Here is a 17201-nt window from a genome sequence, read left to right as displayed (position 1 = left end):
GGGCATGAATTTGAGCAAATTCCAGGAGACACTGAAGGACCGAGGAGCCTGGCGGGCTGCCGTCCACAGATCACAAAGAGTCAGACACAAATTAGAGACTGAACAAACAGCAACACAGCTTCTAATAAACATGATTTCACATCAGAAGATGTGGACCTAGCCTCAGGCTCTCCAACAGAAACACTGAATTCCACCGCATGGAAGGAAGCTGTTTTTGTATTTCAAAAGACAGCACTTGACAGATAAGGAAGCAGGAATGAAAGTCATTAAACAAAAGGTCACATATAAGAGCCACATATAAAAGGTCACACAGCGCAGGATTCTGTTTATAAGAACGACCCAGGATAGGTAAATCCGGACACACAGAAAGCAGACCATGGTTTCCAGGGGCTGGTCGGGGGGGAGGGGAATGACTGTTTAATGAGTACGGGGGTTCCTTTCAGGGAAACAAAAACATTTTGGAACCAGGTACAGCTATGGTTTTTCCAGTAGTCGGATGTGAGCGCTGGCTGACAAACTGATGCTTTCAGACTGTGGCGCTGACTTCACCCGAGAAATCGAATCCATTTCATTTCACTTGTGTTCAAACAGCCTCACAGGCTAGCAGCTGCCCCTTCTCCTCCTGCCCTCAGTCTTTCCCAGAATCAGGGTCTTTTCCAATGAGTCAGCTCTTCGTGAGGGAGAAGAACGTGGACACTTCCTGTCCTTTCTCTATGCTGTGTTTTCTACTTCCTTTCTTCTTCTTACAGCCTGGTTTTTTTCTCCTTGCATAACAAAGATAAACAGAGGCTCAGCAGGACCTCGGCAGCCAGGTCTGGGATCAGGGTTGGGGGGGCACTGTGCCCCAACTCCCATGGGGTGCACTCACCACGGCGATGCTGATGGCGTCCTCATACTTCTTTGTGAGGATGCTCACCAAGGCAGAGGCCAGGAGCAGCAGGATCAGAGGGTTCTTGAACTGAAAAACAGGGCGGTGGGATCTTGTCTAGGCTCATGGACATCAGAGACCGGGCTTGCTCTAGTGGAACGGCGCACCCAGAGCCTGGCTTCCAGGCTGGCCCTGTAGTGACCTGAGGGCCAGGAGGGGAGGACTGTCCCCACCCGGTGGTTCTCCTCCGCCTGAAGGCCCACCACTGCGGTCCACCCGACGCCGGCATCCTGGGGTCATCTCGACAGTGTCCCTGTCACCAAGACACCAGCCCTGGCCCTGCCTTCCAGCTCTTGGTCTCGCCTCGCCACGCCTCCTTGCTGTTCCAGGTCAGAACCTGCCCCTCAGGGCCAGCTTCCTGTGTGCTCCATTCACAACAGGTCCATTTCAGAAACTCTGATGCAGGTTTCAGGATTTTGTGGGAAGCTCTCCAGTAGGTCTCTGGGGGTTGACTCCCACTAAAGGGTCTTAGACTGGAGCACTGGGGCCCCCAGGCATGCCAGCTTTGTGAAAGTATGATGACCCACGTGTCCCAGCCCAGCCCTGGCAAAGATTGACGGGAAACTTCCCCAAGGGCATCAGGCCTGTGTCTGCACAAGGGCTGTCCAGCCACGGGCTCAGGGTTAGCTCTGAGGTCCTCAGTCCTGGCTGGGGCCACTCTGAACAGCTGGGACCAGGCACTGGCCTCACCTTGAACTCTAATCCCAAGCCCAGAACCTCGTCCCCTACCCTGTGGCTGGACCTGAGCAGCCTGCCAGACCAGCGCGGACACCACCAGCCTCCCTCCGCCCCTCCTGGAGACCATGCCAAACACCTGCCTTTCTCCATCTGACACAGGTGAGTCCCCATGAGACACAGCATGCAGGTGTCAGGCCCAGTGCAGAGATCCCACCACGGGCCAATAGTGCCACCCTGGCTATGGATAATGAGACCCTCCTGGCTCTGATGGGGCCCCTTTTAAGCCCACACATAAAGCAGGACAGGCAAAAAGCGGTCTGCTGAAACCTTACTATGTGGGGAAGGGATGGTCACCAGAGACGTTCATTACAATAAACAGTAACAGCCGAAAAAGAAGCATTTCCCAAGCACCTCTTCCAAGCCATGCCCTGTGCTCAGCACTTTACTGCAACATTTTACTGGCTCCTCCCAACCCCATGACACTTGTGGCTCAGCTGGTAAAGCATCCGCTTGCAATGCGGGAGACGTGGGTTCGATCCCTGGGTTGGGAAGATCCCCTGGAGAAGGGAAAGGCTACCCACTCCAGTATTCTGGCCTGGAGAATTCCACGGACTGTATAGACCATGGGGTCGCAAAGAGTCGGAGCCGACTGAGTGACTTTCACTTTCACAACCCTGTGACACAGGTACTGTTGAGTAGTCCTGCTTAACGATAATGACCAACCCAAGTTTCTGAAAGAAACTGAACTGCCGAGGATTCTTTTAGATCAGGCAACTCCAAAACCTGTGCTCTTAACAGTTATGCTCGAACCAAGGCTAGCTGGCAGACACTGGGGCTGGGGGCAACCTTTATTAAGCATGTAATACAGGCTCGGCTTCCTCTTAAGTAAAATTCAGAACAGGAGGGACTTACCAGTCCCATTTCCTAGATGGGGACAATTGAGGCTCAAGGCAGATTGGTAGCAGGCTCAAAGTCACAAGGCTGGAAAGTAGGATCAAACCCGGCAGCCTGACTCTAATCTACCTGTGCTTCATGACTCCGGGGCAGGGATTTGGGGCCATGCTAAGGCAGAATTCCTAGTGGTGAGTCTTGAGACAGAGAAGCAGGACCGCCTTGTGAAGTGGTGAGCTCCCTGTCCCTGGAGGAGACAGACAGGAGAACCACAGCATCCGGCATGGAACAAGTGCTCAATGAACACGAAGAATTAATAACTGAGGGCACATGGACTTCCTGTGCTTGTTGAGGGCTAGAAAACACGGCCGTCAGGAGCTGCCTTCCAATCCCACAGGGACGCCCTGTGATGGATCCTTGAACCGATGAGGTTAGGATGAATAGGCATGTTTCCTGCTCTTAGAAACTGAAGAGATTTCATTCCTGGAAAGGTCCTGGCTGTGAGGTGTTAGCAGGGCAGAGGCCAGGTGAGCAGGGCCTAGTGGAAGGGGCAGCCAGGGCATAAGTGACCGAGGCCTGGCTCCAGAAGGGAGACGGTCCCCCGCAGCCCATGTGTCAGCCTCCTTCCCTGAACTTCAACTTCCAGGAGCCTCTGCTGCCTCTTCCCAACACTGGCATTCCAGGAAATTTCTGGGTTGGCCAGGGTCACCTGCATACCTAGAAGCCTCTTCTGGTGTCAAAATACATCAATGAATGACATCCCTGGGGCACTGAAAACTAACCAATGAGCAGGGTGGGGACCGGAGGAGAAAGGACAGTGAGGATGCTACAAGGAGGGCTGTGATTGGTCCCTGATCTGATCAATCAAGGAAGCGTTAAACATGAGCCATGGGAAGGCAGCAGAAGCCTGGGGTATCCCTGAGCTTGACCGAGAGGGAGGTGTCAGGGATGGGAGAGGGTGCAAAAGCCAGGGAGGGGAAACTGAGGCAACCGCGGCTTCAGGTATCTGGGAAATTCTGCCTGTTAACTGGAGCTTTCTGAGCTGGTCCTGGGTGGGAGGTGGGGTGTTGACTTCTACACTGGAACTTGCAACAGGATCTATTTCAATTTTTTTCCCCTTCTTTCCCGTGGCTTCCGGGCATTTGACTGATACAACATGTATTCAGCACCAGTGGTAAAGGCTAAGAGGGCCAGGGGCTCTGGAACCAGCTGCCTGGCTTCATTTCCCAGCAGCAACGCCTAATGCTGCAGGACTCTGGACCCTGGCTGCCAGGTAAACTACAGGACACTCAGTTAAATGTGAACTTGAGAGAAACAAGGAACTTTTTAAAAATTTAAGTTCAAGTAGGTCCCATGCGACATTTGGAACATACACGAAAAAACTCTCCTTTGCTTATCTACCTGAATTTCAAATGTAACAGACATCTGTAAATTTATTGGCTAAATCTGGCAGCCCTACACAACCTGGGAATATTTCAGCTTCTCTGTATTTCACTCTCCTCAGTTGGTAAAGAATCTGCCTACAATGCAGGAGACCCAGGTTTGGTCCCTGGGTTGGGAAGATGCCCTGGAGGAGGAAATGGCAGCCTGCTCCAGTATTCTTGCCTGGAAAGTCCCATGGACAGAGGAGCCTGGTGGGCTACAGTCCACGGGGTTGCAAGAGTTGGATACAACTTAGCGACTAAACCACCACATCTCAAAGTAGCGATCTAGAGGAAGAGTAAGTTGGTGTTTACTTATTTACTCAGCGTGGTGCCTGGCACATGGTTACCTCTATAAATGGAAAGACTATTATTCGTGACTGTGGCCGCCAGGGTAGTTAGTGAGCCCATCTCTCAGCTAGGAGCAGCCTGAAAGGGGCAAGCCTTCTTTGACTTTGCAGTATAGCTGTCCCATGTGCTGAGACTCGTCCACGGACACCCTCAATCCACAGTTACACGATGAACGGCGGCTCCCTTCCTCACCCCCAGGGTTACATTGGTTAATGCATAGAATGATGGCCATGGTCCCACCTGATCAAGGTATTTCTTCCACACAGGTTCCGTGTTATCAGCAACAAACTCATTCCAGCCATGGACCAGCCGGCGCTGCGTCACTGAGAACTCTGACAGCCCGTTCTGTAAATCTACCTGGAGGGAGGACAGGCAGGTAAAGATCAAGGAGCCCAAGTCACAGGATTCCCACTCTAGAAGCCAGCCACTTCCATGATGATCAAGGAAAATGGGCTGTCCACAGAGGAGAGGGGACCAGCTCAGAAACCCCAAGCAAATGGGCAGAGACAGGAGGAGACCTACAATCTCATTCTTTTTCAATGAACCCGCACTTCTGCCCTACAGATGCTACAGAGAAGACAGCCTTGGGTCTACATTTCAGGGTCTGCAATTATAGCATAGACACCTGGAGATGCAGGAACACTTACATTTTCATCTTTAGGAAGATGAGTCTGGGACGGTCAAATGGTGCAGCTGCCATGTGGAAGTATCTCCAAAAATTAAAAATAGAACCACCACACAGTCTGGCAGTTCCACTAGTGGTTCCACTGCTTTCTTGATACTGGTATATCAAGAGAACTGGAGACCAATCTCAGTGAGATATCTGTCTATCCATGTTTGTAGCAGTATTATTCACAACAGCCAAAGGTGGACGTGACCCGAGTGTCCATCAGTGGGTGAATGCATAAGGAAAATGTGGTACAGACACACAGACAGCCAAACACACACACAGGAATATTATTCACCACTAACATGGAAGTTTCAGCTTTGCAAGAGGGAAAGAGTTGTGGAAATGGGTTGAACAACAACGTGAATGTACTTAACACTTTGGAACTGTACTGATAAATGTAGCTAGATGATAATTTTTAGGTTGTGTATTTTGCCTCGAAACAAACAAAAAAGGCCTGCCCTTAGAAACAAAAAAAGCTACATAAGTCCATCATGCATACCTTGTGCAGATACAATTTCAAGCTGTTACACAAACTGACATTAAATATAGCGAATTCAAGAGTCAATAACTATGTAAGGCAACTTTGTTGTCCTGCTGGCAACAAAAGCTTCACTGTCTTTAAAAGGTCGATAAGAAAGCTCTACCAGGGACTTCCCTGGCGGTCCAGTGGTTAAGAATCCGCCTACCAATGCAGAGGGCACTAGTTTGACCCTTGGTTGGGAAGCTAAGACTCCACATGCCTCGGGCAACTAAGCCTGGGTGCTGCAATGAGGACCCAGTGCAGCCAAAAATAAATGAATAGAACAAAAACAAAACAAAAAGGTTCTACCAGATGGTTGAGGTGATGGGAAGGCTGGACTGATTTCTAGATTCTTTTGAATAGAGCAAGAAAACCTCGCTTTTTTCCTAGGTAGGGGGAAATGTCTTGGCAAGGAAAACATATTTCCTTCCCCTCTCCAAATGCTACCAATTGGGACTCGAATTTAGATGGGCTTTTGAGTATTCTCAAGGAAAGGCTGGCCTGAAACACTGACCTCCAGCTTCTTTGAAATTGTGGCATGTGACCTTTCATTAGTGGACTTTTATTGGCTTTCCCAAAGTGTGGTGGGTTATAAGTGGAGACACACACACACACACCATGTTTGTTTGGCTAAGTAAAAATAACAAACCATAAAGCAAGCCAACTCCTTCAGCCTCACAGGGGACCCTCATGGAACGGAATGGTCTTCGGTTTGGCTTTTGTCTTGCCCTGGCCAGGACTCCAAATTCACCAGAAGAAACTGGCAAGAAGCTGGTTTCAGTCACTGGCAACACCATGAATTCTAAAACACGAAGGGTGGGAATGGCAGGTGGTGAAGAGTTTGAGCTTGAAAGTCAAAACACCCAGATTCAACTCTGGCTGGGCTGCTATGGAAACCTGGGGGTCCCCTGAGACACTCTCTGTCTCTCACCAAGAGGGAGGGGAGATACTTATAGCTGACTCAGAAACCAACACAGCACTGTCAAGTAACTATCTTCTAACTAAAACTAAAGAAAAGAGAGAGAGACACGCACGGAAAACTGGGAGGATCGTGGCCACCAGGAAGGGTTTCCAGGGTTCATGCCCATCAGTGTGGGTGCCCTTCCTGGTGGGGAATCAGAACCGTTCAACAGCAGGAGTATTTTCTAACAGTGATGATAACAATGTGTCATAGTTCAGGATTATGAAGCTATTTTCAGGACCTCGAGCCGCTTTCCTCTTAATCTGAAAACCCCGCTGCCCCAGGCCTCAGAGACGACCTCAGTTCTTACGTAAAATGCTTTGGCTAGGTCCTCTCTGTGGCATTTGCTTGCTTCCTTGGGTGCCAGAGCCACCACTGCCTTCTCTTTCTCGATGGCTTTCAAGTCATTTTGTCCATCAATCTGTGGGGGGGAAAAAAAGTAGGATTGCTCTTAGGTACACTGGTTTTATACGGATATGTCTTTTTAATGTATAACATACACAGAGAAAGTGTGCAGATCTGAAGTGTATAGCTCAAAGTTTTACACACTGACCCATATAACCAGCCTCCAAATCGAGAAACACACACTCACATGAACAGCCCCCAGGAGATTTATTTTGCTGGGGTTTGAACTCTGTGCAAATGGTAACATGCAATATATATGCTTTTGTGTTTGGTTTCTTTGACTCAAGGTTATTAGTGAGATTCACGCATGATGGTGTGTGTGGTGACGGTTTGCTAATTTTTCATGGCTGCATAGTATTTCACCAAATGAGTATAGCACAATTTATTTTTCTGTTTTACTGCTGATGGATTGTTTCCAGCTGTTGGCTGTTATTGACACATCTGTTTTCAAACAAACTTATTTTACTGAATGGAAAATCACAAAGCTGACAGAGCAGGGCAACAATTTACAGATTCAGAATCCTGGACCTTGAACTTCTGGGATTCTCAGTTAAGAATGCACCAAACCACAGAGAGCGCTTCCTGGTGGTGACTGGTGGTATCATGGCCTGTTTTGGGAGACATTTGCAATAACCTAAGACTTTATTTTGGGGAGTTCCAAAATCACTGCAGATGGTGATCCCAGCCATGAAATTAAAAGCCGCTTACTCCTTGGAAGGAAAGTTATGACCGATCTAGATAGCATATTCAAAAGCAGAGATATTACTTTGCCAATAAAGGTCCCTCTAGTTAAGGCTATGGTTTTTCCAGTGGTCATGTATGAATGTGAGAGTTGGACTGTGAAGAAAGCTGAGCACTGAAGAACTGATGCTTTTGAACTGTGGTGTTGGAGAAGACTCTTGAGAGTCCCTTGGACTGCAAGGAAATCCAACCAGTCCATCCTAAAGGAGATCAGTCCTGAGTGTTCATTGGAAGGACGGATGCTGAGGCTGAAACTCCAATACTTTGGCCACATCATGCGAAGAGTTGACTCATTGGAAAAGACCCTGATGCTGGGAGGATTGGGGGCAGGAGGAGAAGGGGACGACAGAGGATGGGATGGCTGGATGGCATCACCAACTCGATGCACATGAGTTTGGGTGAACTCCGGGAATTGGTGATGGACAGGGAGGCCTGGCGTGCTGTGATTCACGGGGTCGCAAACAGTCGGACACGCCTGAGCAACTGAACTGAACTGAAGAAAAGGGGGAAACCAGCTGAAGTCTGGGTGCCCAGCAGGTCCGGGAAGAAGCCATGTGAAACACCTTAAGGGCATGGGAGGACGTGGCAACCTCAGAAACAGGAGAATGGTGAGTATTTCTGCAAAGTTAGTCCTAGCATTCTGACACCCAGGACAAGATAATCATCTTTTCCTTTTCACCAGGTAGCTGGCACAGGGAAGGAGGAAGGGGAGAGGCTCTGCCTAACAGCCTCTTCCTTCAGCTGAAATAGAGACGGCAAGTTCCCCTTTGACTGCCCCTCATCTCCCAAAGGCCCCGTTTGCTCAGAAATGGGCTGCTGACCACACCCACTTCCTGGGGTTGCTTCTCACTGTGTCAACGACCAGGAAGCAACCAAGGATTATTACATAGATCACTTGACCGACTCTCTCCTTAAGTCTACCTCACCATCTTCACTGTGTGAGATCCACCTCCTGGAGAAATGTACATCACAGCCTGAGACAGGATGTTTTGTCTGCTCTCAAGACATAGTTCAAGTGTACCAAATCGAGGGCTTAATTCTTGCTCACACCACAGATGGAGGCAGTCCTGGGGTCACAGGACCTTCCTGCCTGACTCTTCCCTATCTTACCATTTCTGACCACAACTATACCCAATTCACTTTTTAGGAAGCAGCTCAATCAACCCTGAATGTATAAATCCAGCCCTCTCCTTCACCTTCTCCTCTCTGTCACTATCTGTCTGTCTGTCTCTCTCTTTCTCTCTCTCTCACACACACACACACATATCCCATGTTTGAAACATTTGGATAGATTCCAGTTGCTCTCAGGACAGAACCCTACTGTCTCCAAAATGGCTGCAGCAGACCCCCACCTCCCACCCACCTTCCCTGTGTTCCTGGTCTGGGCGGGCCAGCAGCATACCTAGCTAAAAATCCCCTGCCCACTGGAGGAGTCCCGTATGCCCCAGGAGTGTGCCGCTCCAGTGCCCCTGCCAAAGATGGCACATTTTCCCGGCTGCCAAACCAAACGTAAAATAGGGGTTCTCGACCAAGGGCAGTTTCCCCCCTGGGGGACTTTGCTAGTGCCTGGAGATGTGTTTAGTCCTCATAACTGAAGCAGGGGTGGTACTGGCATCTGGTGGGTAGAGGCCAGGCACGCGGTCAAGTTCCTTACAAGGAATGACCTGAAACAGAAAGGTCTATACTGTGGAGGGCAAGAAGTCTCACTTCAGAGGTCAAGGACTGTCTTGTCCTGACATCTTCCCAGACCAGATAGCCACCTGCTCTACCCCCTCAGCACCCTGGACGTCCCCCTGATGGCATCTACACCACGGTCACCTGCCTAATGACCAGCAAGTGACTATCACCGAACTGCCTCCCTCTGCTCACAACGCAGCCCCTCCAGAAGGCGGGGCCAGCGCCTGGTACCCAGAGGCTGCTCCGGGGACACTCATCAGCTGGAGCCCAGGACATCAGTGCATGCGCACGCCCACTCAGCTCCACAGGACGGATGACTAGACGCACGCTCTTGGCCACGAGGCTCCGCTTACCCTCGTCATCAGTGCTGCCCAGGAGATGGTCCAGCTCCTCTTGCCAGCACGTCTCCTGGGGCAAGTGACAATCTCCCTGACTGATCACAGTTTCCTCATCTGCAAAATGTGGGTGGTGCTGGCTAGCTACCCTCATCCTGTCCTTTTTTTTCTGAATCAAACAAATGTGTGCCTGGACAAGATGTGACATGGTCCTGACCTCCCATGAACCCCTAGGAAATGCAGGTCCACACCTGCCCCAGGGACCAGGCCTCCGGCATGTGGCTGGAATAACAATGATGGTGACGTCACTTGGGTTGCTAAGCCATGTTTAAGTAACTCAAAAGCGGAAGATGCACAGAGCAACAGAAGGGGCATGGAGGCTGGAATTGCCCAGAAGTGAAGTGAAGTGATGTGAAGTCGCTCAGTCGTGTCCGACTCTTTGCGACCCATGGACTGTAGCCCACCAGTCTCCTCCATCCATGGGATTCTCCAGGCAAGAATACTGGAGTGGGTTGCCATTTCCTTCTCCAGGGGATCTTCCCAACCCAGGGATCGAACCCAGGTCTCCCACATTGCAGGCAGACGCTTTAACCTCTGCACCACCAGGGAAGCCCTGGGTTCAAATCCTCCTCTGTCACTGACCAGCCCTATAACCAGGGACAGTAATCTGTCTCAGGTTGTTTTGAAGATTTAAAAACACCCAAAGCTGAGGACTTCCCTGGTGGCCCAGTGGTTAAACATCCACTTGCCGATGCAGGGGACAGGAGTTCGATCTCTACTTTGGGAAGACTCCACATGCTGTGGGGCAACTGAGCCCGTGTATCACAACTGCTAAGCCTGCGCTCCATGACAAGAGGAGCCACCGCGGTTAGAAGCTCGTGCACCCCCACGAAGAGGAGTCCCCCTCGCCGCAAGTACAGAAAGTCCGAGAGCAACAGCGAAGACCCAGCGCAGCCAAAACAAACAGGAAGCAAAATAAAAACAAAACCCCACTCTGTAGCTGCACTTTGCATGGGGCAGGTACATTCAGCAAATATTCCATAGAAGATCAGTCGCCTAAAGACCCAGAGGGATTTAGGAGGTGTGGTGACCCCAACACTTCACAGCCTCTCTCTCTGACTTTGTCTTGCTGGGGAGATGTTTCCTGACATTCTCAATGAGGTTTCTACAAGCGGTTCTAGAAGATACATAAATGCTTGAATCTGTGTGGTTTTATTTTTAAGTTTTTACTTATTAATTTTTTTGAATCTGAAGGTACAGATAGGAAACCTGTGAATTCTATTTTTTTTAAATCTTTGATTTTCTTTTGATGCTGCTGCTGCTGCTGCTAAGTCGCTGCTAAGTGTCCAACTCTGTGCGACCCCATAGACGGCAGCCCACCAGGCTCCCCCGTCCCTGGGATTCTCCAGGCAAGAACACTGGAGTGGGTTGCCATTTCCTTCTCCAATGCATGAAAGTGAAAAGTCAAAGTGACCTTGCTCAGTTTTGTCCGATTCTGTGCGACCCCATGGACTGCAGCCTACCAGGCTCCTCCGTCCATGGGCTTTTCCAGGCAAGAGTACTCGAGTGGGGTGCCATTGCCTTCTCTGCCTTTTGATGCTAGGCTTAAATAATTTATCTATATATTTCAGTTTTTTTTTTTTTTAAAAAGAGTCCATCAACAGATCAGTGGGTAAACAAAATGTGATCAAGCCCAAACAATGGAATATCATTCAACCTTAAAAAGGGAGGAATTCTGACACCTGCCACAACAGGAATGAAGCTTGAGGATGTTATGCTCAGTGAAATACACCAGTTACAAAAGGACAAATACTGTAATGACCCCACTTACGTGCGGTACCTAGAACAGACAAACTCACAGAGACAGGAAGCAGAATGGTGCTTACCAGAAGCCGGGTAATTGCTTTTGTTTTTGCTCTGCTGCTTGGCTTGCGGGATCTTTGTTTCCCAACCAGTGACTGAACCCAGGCCACGTCAGTGAAAGCTCTGAGTCCTAACCACTGGAACGCCAGGGAATTCCCAGGAGTTAGTGTCTACTGGGGACAGACTCGGTTGGAGAAGTTGAAGAAGTTCTGGAGACGATGGTTGTGATGACTGGACAACCACGTGAATGTACTCAGTGCGACTGAACTGTGTGCTTAAAAACAGTTAGGATGGTAAATGTTTTGTACATTTTACCACATACACACAAAATCCAGAACAAGAAAAAAACAAAACCAACAGGATCAAAGGAATCCAATCCCTCTGCCTTTGCAGGTCAAGACTAGCAAGAAATCCCACCCTTTCTTGGGAACTCTGTTTGTCCCTCGGAGCCAGCCAGATGGCTGAAAGAGGCTTGTGCGGATAAGGGCAGGGGCTGCGAAGGCAGCCTGGAGGAGGAGGGTCCAGCGGGAGACTCCTAACCCCAGCTGTGTTCCATGACCATGACCGTGACCGTGGGACGGAGTCTGAGCCCAAAGTGGGAGGGTGTCTGGCCTCCAACTGTGCTCTGTAAGTGAAAGCCACGGGCACACTTCCGGGTCTGTGAACAAGAGAACTGAAGAAAGGGATGTGAATAAGTACAAGCTCTTGGCTGTTCATAGCAGCACAATTTGGAACAGCTCAGAGTCCATTAGCTGATGGAGTAACAAGATGTGCTCTTTCACACATGGAATATCATTCAGCCTCAAAGAGGAATGAAGTGCTGGGACTTCCCTGGTGGTCCAGTGGCTACGCCTGGGTTCGATCCCTGGTCAGGGAACTAGATCCCACATGCCACAACCAACTAAAAATGCCACAGGCTGCAACTAACGCGCCCACATGTCGCAACTAAGACCTGGCACAGCCAGATACATAAATGAAAATACAGATTTTTAAAAAGGAATGAAGTACTGAAGCATGCTACCCTATCAGTTGAATTGCGTCTTCAAAAAAAGGTATCTTGATATGGAAGCCCCATCTAAGTGCCTATTCATAGATGAGTGGGTGAGGAAGATGTGGTGTCTACATATGTACACACACACACACACACACACACACAACATTCCTACTACTCAACCATAAAAAAAGAATGGAACCTCACCCTTTGCAACAACATGGATGGACATAGAGGGCGTTACACTCAGTGAAGTCAGACCGAGAGACAAACATTGTATGACATTGCTTTTATGTGGGCTCTAAAAAGCAACACAAATGACCAGGCACAACAAGACAGAAAGAGCCATAGACAGTCAGAGCAAACCCGGGGTTGCGAGAGGGGAGGGGGTGGGGAGGAGAAATAGACGAAGGAGATGAAGAGGTGCAAACTTCCATTTGCAAAATAAACGTGTCACGGGTATAAACACACAGTGTGAGGACTGTATGCACTAGTTAAGCAATGTCTTTGTATGGTGACAGATTGTAACTAGACTTACCCTGGTGATCATTTTGACATGATCATCATATTGAAATGATGTATACCAGGAACTAACATATTGTAGGCCAATTAAACTTCAAAAACAAACAAAATCTGATCTCATAGGAAAAGAGATCAGATTTACAGTTACCAGAGGTGGGGACGGTGAGTTGGATGAAGGCAGTCAAAAGACAGAAGTTTCTAGTTATAAGATAAATTAGTACCAGGCGTGTGATGTACAAAATGAGAAATATAATGAACCCTGCTGTATGTTATATACAAAAGTTGTTGGGAGGGTGAATCCTAAAAGTTCTCATCACAAGGGAAAAATATGAGATGTTGGATGTTCGCTGAACTTACTGTGATAATCATTTCATGACATTATGTCAAATCATGATGCTGGAAGGCAATGGCACCCCACTCCAGTGCTCTTGCCTGGAAAATCCCATGGACGGAGGAGCCTGGTGGGCTGCAGTCCATGGGGTTGCTAAGGGTCAGACACGACTGAGCAACTTCACTTTCACTTTTCACTTTCATACATTGGAAAAAGAAATGGCAACCCACTCCAGTGTTCTTGCCTGGAGAATCCCAGGGACGAGGGAGCCTGGTGGGCTGCTGTCTATGGGGTCACATAGAGTCAGACACGACTGAAGTGTCTTAGCAGCAGCAGTAGCAGTACCTCTTAAACTTACACAATGCTGTACGTCCATTTATATCTTGATAAAACTGGAAGGAAAAAGAAGTTATCTTGAAGTCCTAACCCCCTGACCTCAAATGTGACTGAATTTAGAAACAGGGTCTTTACAGAGGTAACGAGGTGACAATGAGGTCATCAGGGTGAGATCCAGTTGAATACGACTGATGACCTCGTAAGGAGAGTCCTGGACACGGAGACAGACCTGCATGGAGAGATCCCATTGCAAGCCCAGGCAACTGCTTCACCAGCAGCACTGGAAGCTAAGAGAAAGGCATGGGACAGGTTCTCCACTATGGCCGTTAGAGCCAGGCCCTGCCCACACTGCGATCTTGGACGTCTGGCCCCAGAACTATGAGAGAGTAAATTTCTGTTGCTTGAAGCCATCATAGTCTGGGGTGCTCTGTTCATTAACCCTAGGAAACAACATTCTCCAACACAAACGGACCTTGAAACCCCCGTGCTGATGAAGACAGACACAAAAGGCCATGTTATCACTTGATTTGGTTTTTATGAAATGTCCAGAACAGGTGACTTCCATAAAGAGGGAGCTTCCCTGGTGTCTCAGTGGCAAAGATTCCACCCGCCAATGCAGGAGACCCGGGTTTGATACCTGTTCCAGGGAGATCCCACATGCCGCGCAGCAACTAAGCCTGTGTGCCACAGCTCCAGAGCCTGTGCTTTGGAGCCTGGGAGCCACAACTACTGAGCCCACACGCTGCAAATACTGAAGCCCTGGAGCCAGTGCTCCACAGAGAGGGAAGCCACTGCAGTGAGAAGCCTGCACGTCGTAGCTAGAGAAGAGCCCCTGTTCGTCACGACGAGAGAAGAGCCCCCGTTCATCACGAGAGAGTAGTCCCCGTTCATCACAATGAGAGAAGAGCCCCCGTTCATCACAATGAGAGAAGAGCCCCCGTTCGTCATGACGAGAGAAGAGCCCCCGTTCATCACGAGAGAGAAGAGCCCCCGTTCATCACGATGAGAGAAGAACCCCCGTTCATCATGACAGAGAAGAGCCCCCGTTCATCACAATGAGAGAAGAGCCCCCGTTCATCACGAGAGAGAAGAGCCCCCGTTCATCACGATGAGAGAAGAGCCCCCGTTCATCATGACGAGAGAAGAGCCCCCGTTCGTCATGACGAGAGAAGAGACCCCGTTCATCACGAGAGAGAAGAGCCCCTGTTCGTCATGACGAGAGAAGAGCCCCCGTTCATCACAATGAGAGAAGAGCCCCTGTTCGTCATGACGAGAGAAGAGTCCCCATAGCAACAAAGACCTGCCGCAGCCTAAAATAAATAAATAGTTTTTAAAAGCAGAAAATGGACCTGTTCTAGTCATTTCTTTTGCAGATTCATTTACTGCAGAATGGTTTCTGTTCAAAGTCAGCCACTGCAACAGTGCCTGTCAAGTAAGCACTGGAAAGAACCCCCATGCCACTAATAAAGGATGGGTACCGGGGAGGAGAACAAGCAGTCCCTGGCTGCCCTGGATGCGTTCAGCACTGATGATGAAATGAGGAGGAGGAGAAGTGGCCTGGGAAGTTCGGGGGCTAAAGAGGATCAAGAGGGGCAGTGAAGACAGAGGAGCACCTGAGAAGGAGAAGGCAGAAGCTGAACACGTGTGAAGCCTGACTGAGGAAGAGAGGTGAGCCGAGCTTTGGGCAAGGGGCAAAGTCATCACCAACAGAGCTGTGAAGGGCGGATCCAAGTTCTTACACAGCATTGTCACTGAGGTGCCTTCTTCACACATGAGGATGGAGACGCATACGAGAGAGATTCTGGCGCGCTTCCTAGTGGTCAAGAATCCACCGGCAATGCAGGAGACACAAGAGACACAGGTTCGATCCTGCAGTCGGGAAGGATGCTGGAGTAGGAAACGGCAACCCCCTCCAGTCTTCTTGCCTGGAGAATTCCATGGACAGAGGAGCCTGGCGGGCTCCAGTCCACGGGGTCACAAATTCAGACGCGACTGAGGGGCTGAGCAACAGACACTGCCCAGCAGCATTCCCAAGCGGTGGCACCTTTAGCAATAGACTGAGAAGGAAAAAACAAAAAAGGGCAAAGCATATCATGAGCAACAGGTTAGCCTGTCTATAACCAAGAAGAGAAGAGGATGGGTTTGCTAGCATAATCAGGGCACAGAGACCGGGGGCTGGTTGCCTTCGGGGCTCAAAACTGGGTGGTGGGAAACAGGCAGCAAGAGACTTCTACTGGACCCCCTTTTGCGTCCTGTCGGATCCTGAACCCTGAGTGAGATAAACCAGTCTTGACTAAGCCTGGGGCAGGGCTGGAGCAGAAGGGGAGGGCCTTCCTAGGCTGGGATGCTCAGGATCAGACTGGGCCAATGTCACCTTGGAAAGGGAGGGCAGAGGCTGCGATGGAAGGGACCCATGAGGAGGGTGGCAGGGCTGGGAACGCAGTGTCAACAGGAGGCAAGAGGGATGCAAATGAACTCAAAGGGCTGGTCCATTGCTTTTTAATGCTGGGTGGGGGGAACCCTAACTGCAGAAACTGGGTGGAGGGAACATCACCAGGCCCACGTCTCACTGATCTGGGCCCTGATCCAGGTTCCCAGCTACCAGCTGAGCAACCCTCAACAAGCCCTTTGACTTCTCTGAGCCTCTGCTTTCTCTTCTGTAAAATGGGGGTAACGATACGATACCACACATGGAGCATTGGTGAGGCAGAGGTTCTCAAGGTCCAGCCTTAGGTCAAGACGGGTTTCAGAGAGGTGTTTTCCAGCTCCTGAATCACACCTAGTTGGTGTTCTCTGTGTGTGAATGATGGTGGTGTGAACCCAGAGAGCAAAGAACTGCCAATGCGACGTGAGGTGCTCAGAGTACAGGTCTTGTGGGGAAGCAGGTGGCGCAGCTGGGTTAGCAGGGGGCCGCTGGGACTGGGGACCAACAGGTGGGTGGCAAGGTGAGGAGCCTGGTTACACACAGGGAGATTAGGTAATAAGCAAATATATACCAAACATAATGTGAGCTGGCACTCTCGCTGTTGGGGAACGGAGTTACAAATATACACAGAGCTGGCACCAGCCCTGGGCTGAAAGCTATGATCAAATATATAAAATATACATGTATACACGCACACACAAGTATAAAACTGAATATGGCTCTAACAGTGTACACGTACACACACCTGCCCTGAGAGGGCCCAGAGGCCACAGCACCCCAGGAGCATGGGCCCACAGCACACCAGACCTTGATTTCTAAATACCCTTCTTCTCGGACTTCCCTGGTGGTCCAGCGGCTGAGACTCATCACTCCCAATGCAAGGTGCCCATGTTTGATCCCTGGTCAGGGAACTAGATCCCACACGCCACAACTAAAGAGTTCGCATGCCACAGCTAAAGAGCCCATGTGCCGCAACTAAGACCCGGTGCAGCAAAAGAAATTTAAAAAATAAATACGTCTCCTTCCAGTGAAAAGAGCCAAGACTCCTAGAAGAAACGGCTGTCTCCAGGGCTGGCTCAGGGAAGGCACACAACGAGCTGGAATGTCTTGTTATGGCAGAGAGCAGGCAGATGCTCAGAGAGTGACGGAAAGATG

The 17201-nt window shown here is 49.8% G+C and overlaps 1 protein-coding gene across 4 annotated transcripts in view; it reads right to left on the bottom strand.

The window, feature by feature from the left end:
* The window catches only part of ATP2C2 (ATPase secretory pathway Ca2+ transporting 2), an 82052-nt gene that overhangs the window by 50808 nt on the left and 14043 nt on the right, over positions 1–17201 (bottom strand). For all 4 annotated transcript variants that reach the window (XM_069549645.1, XM_069549647.1, XM_069549646.1 and 1 more), the window contains exons 2-4: positions 6731–6841; positions 4510–4626; positions 869–958 (exon numbers count right to left, since the gene is read on the bottom strand). In XM_069549645.1, coding sequence (XP_069405746.1) covers positions 869–958; positions 4510–4626; positions 6731–6841 — 318 coding nt within the window. The remainder of the gene's footprint in view (positions 1–868; positions 959–4509; positions 4627–6730; positions 6842–17201) is intronic.

The sequence above is a fragment of the Ovis canadensis genome, chromosome 14 (genome assembly GCF_042477335.2).
Source record: "Ovis canadensis isolate MfBH-ARS-UI-01 breed Bighorn chromosome 14, ARS-UI_OviCan_v2, whole genome shotgun sequence".
Classification (NCBI taxonomy): Eukaryota; Metazoa; Chordata; class Mammalia; order Artiodactyla; family Bovidae; genus Ovis; species Ovis canadensis.
The sequence above is the reverse complement of the archived record's forward strand: the minus strand, read 5'-3'. Positions and strand labels throughout refer to the sequence as shown.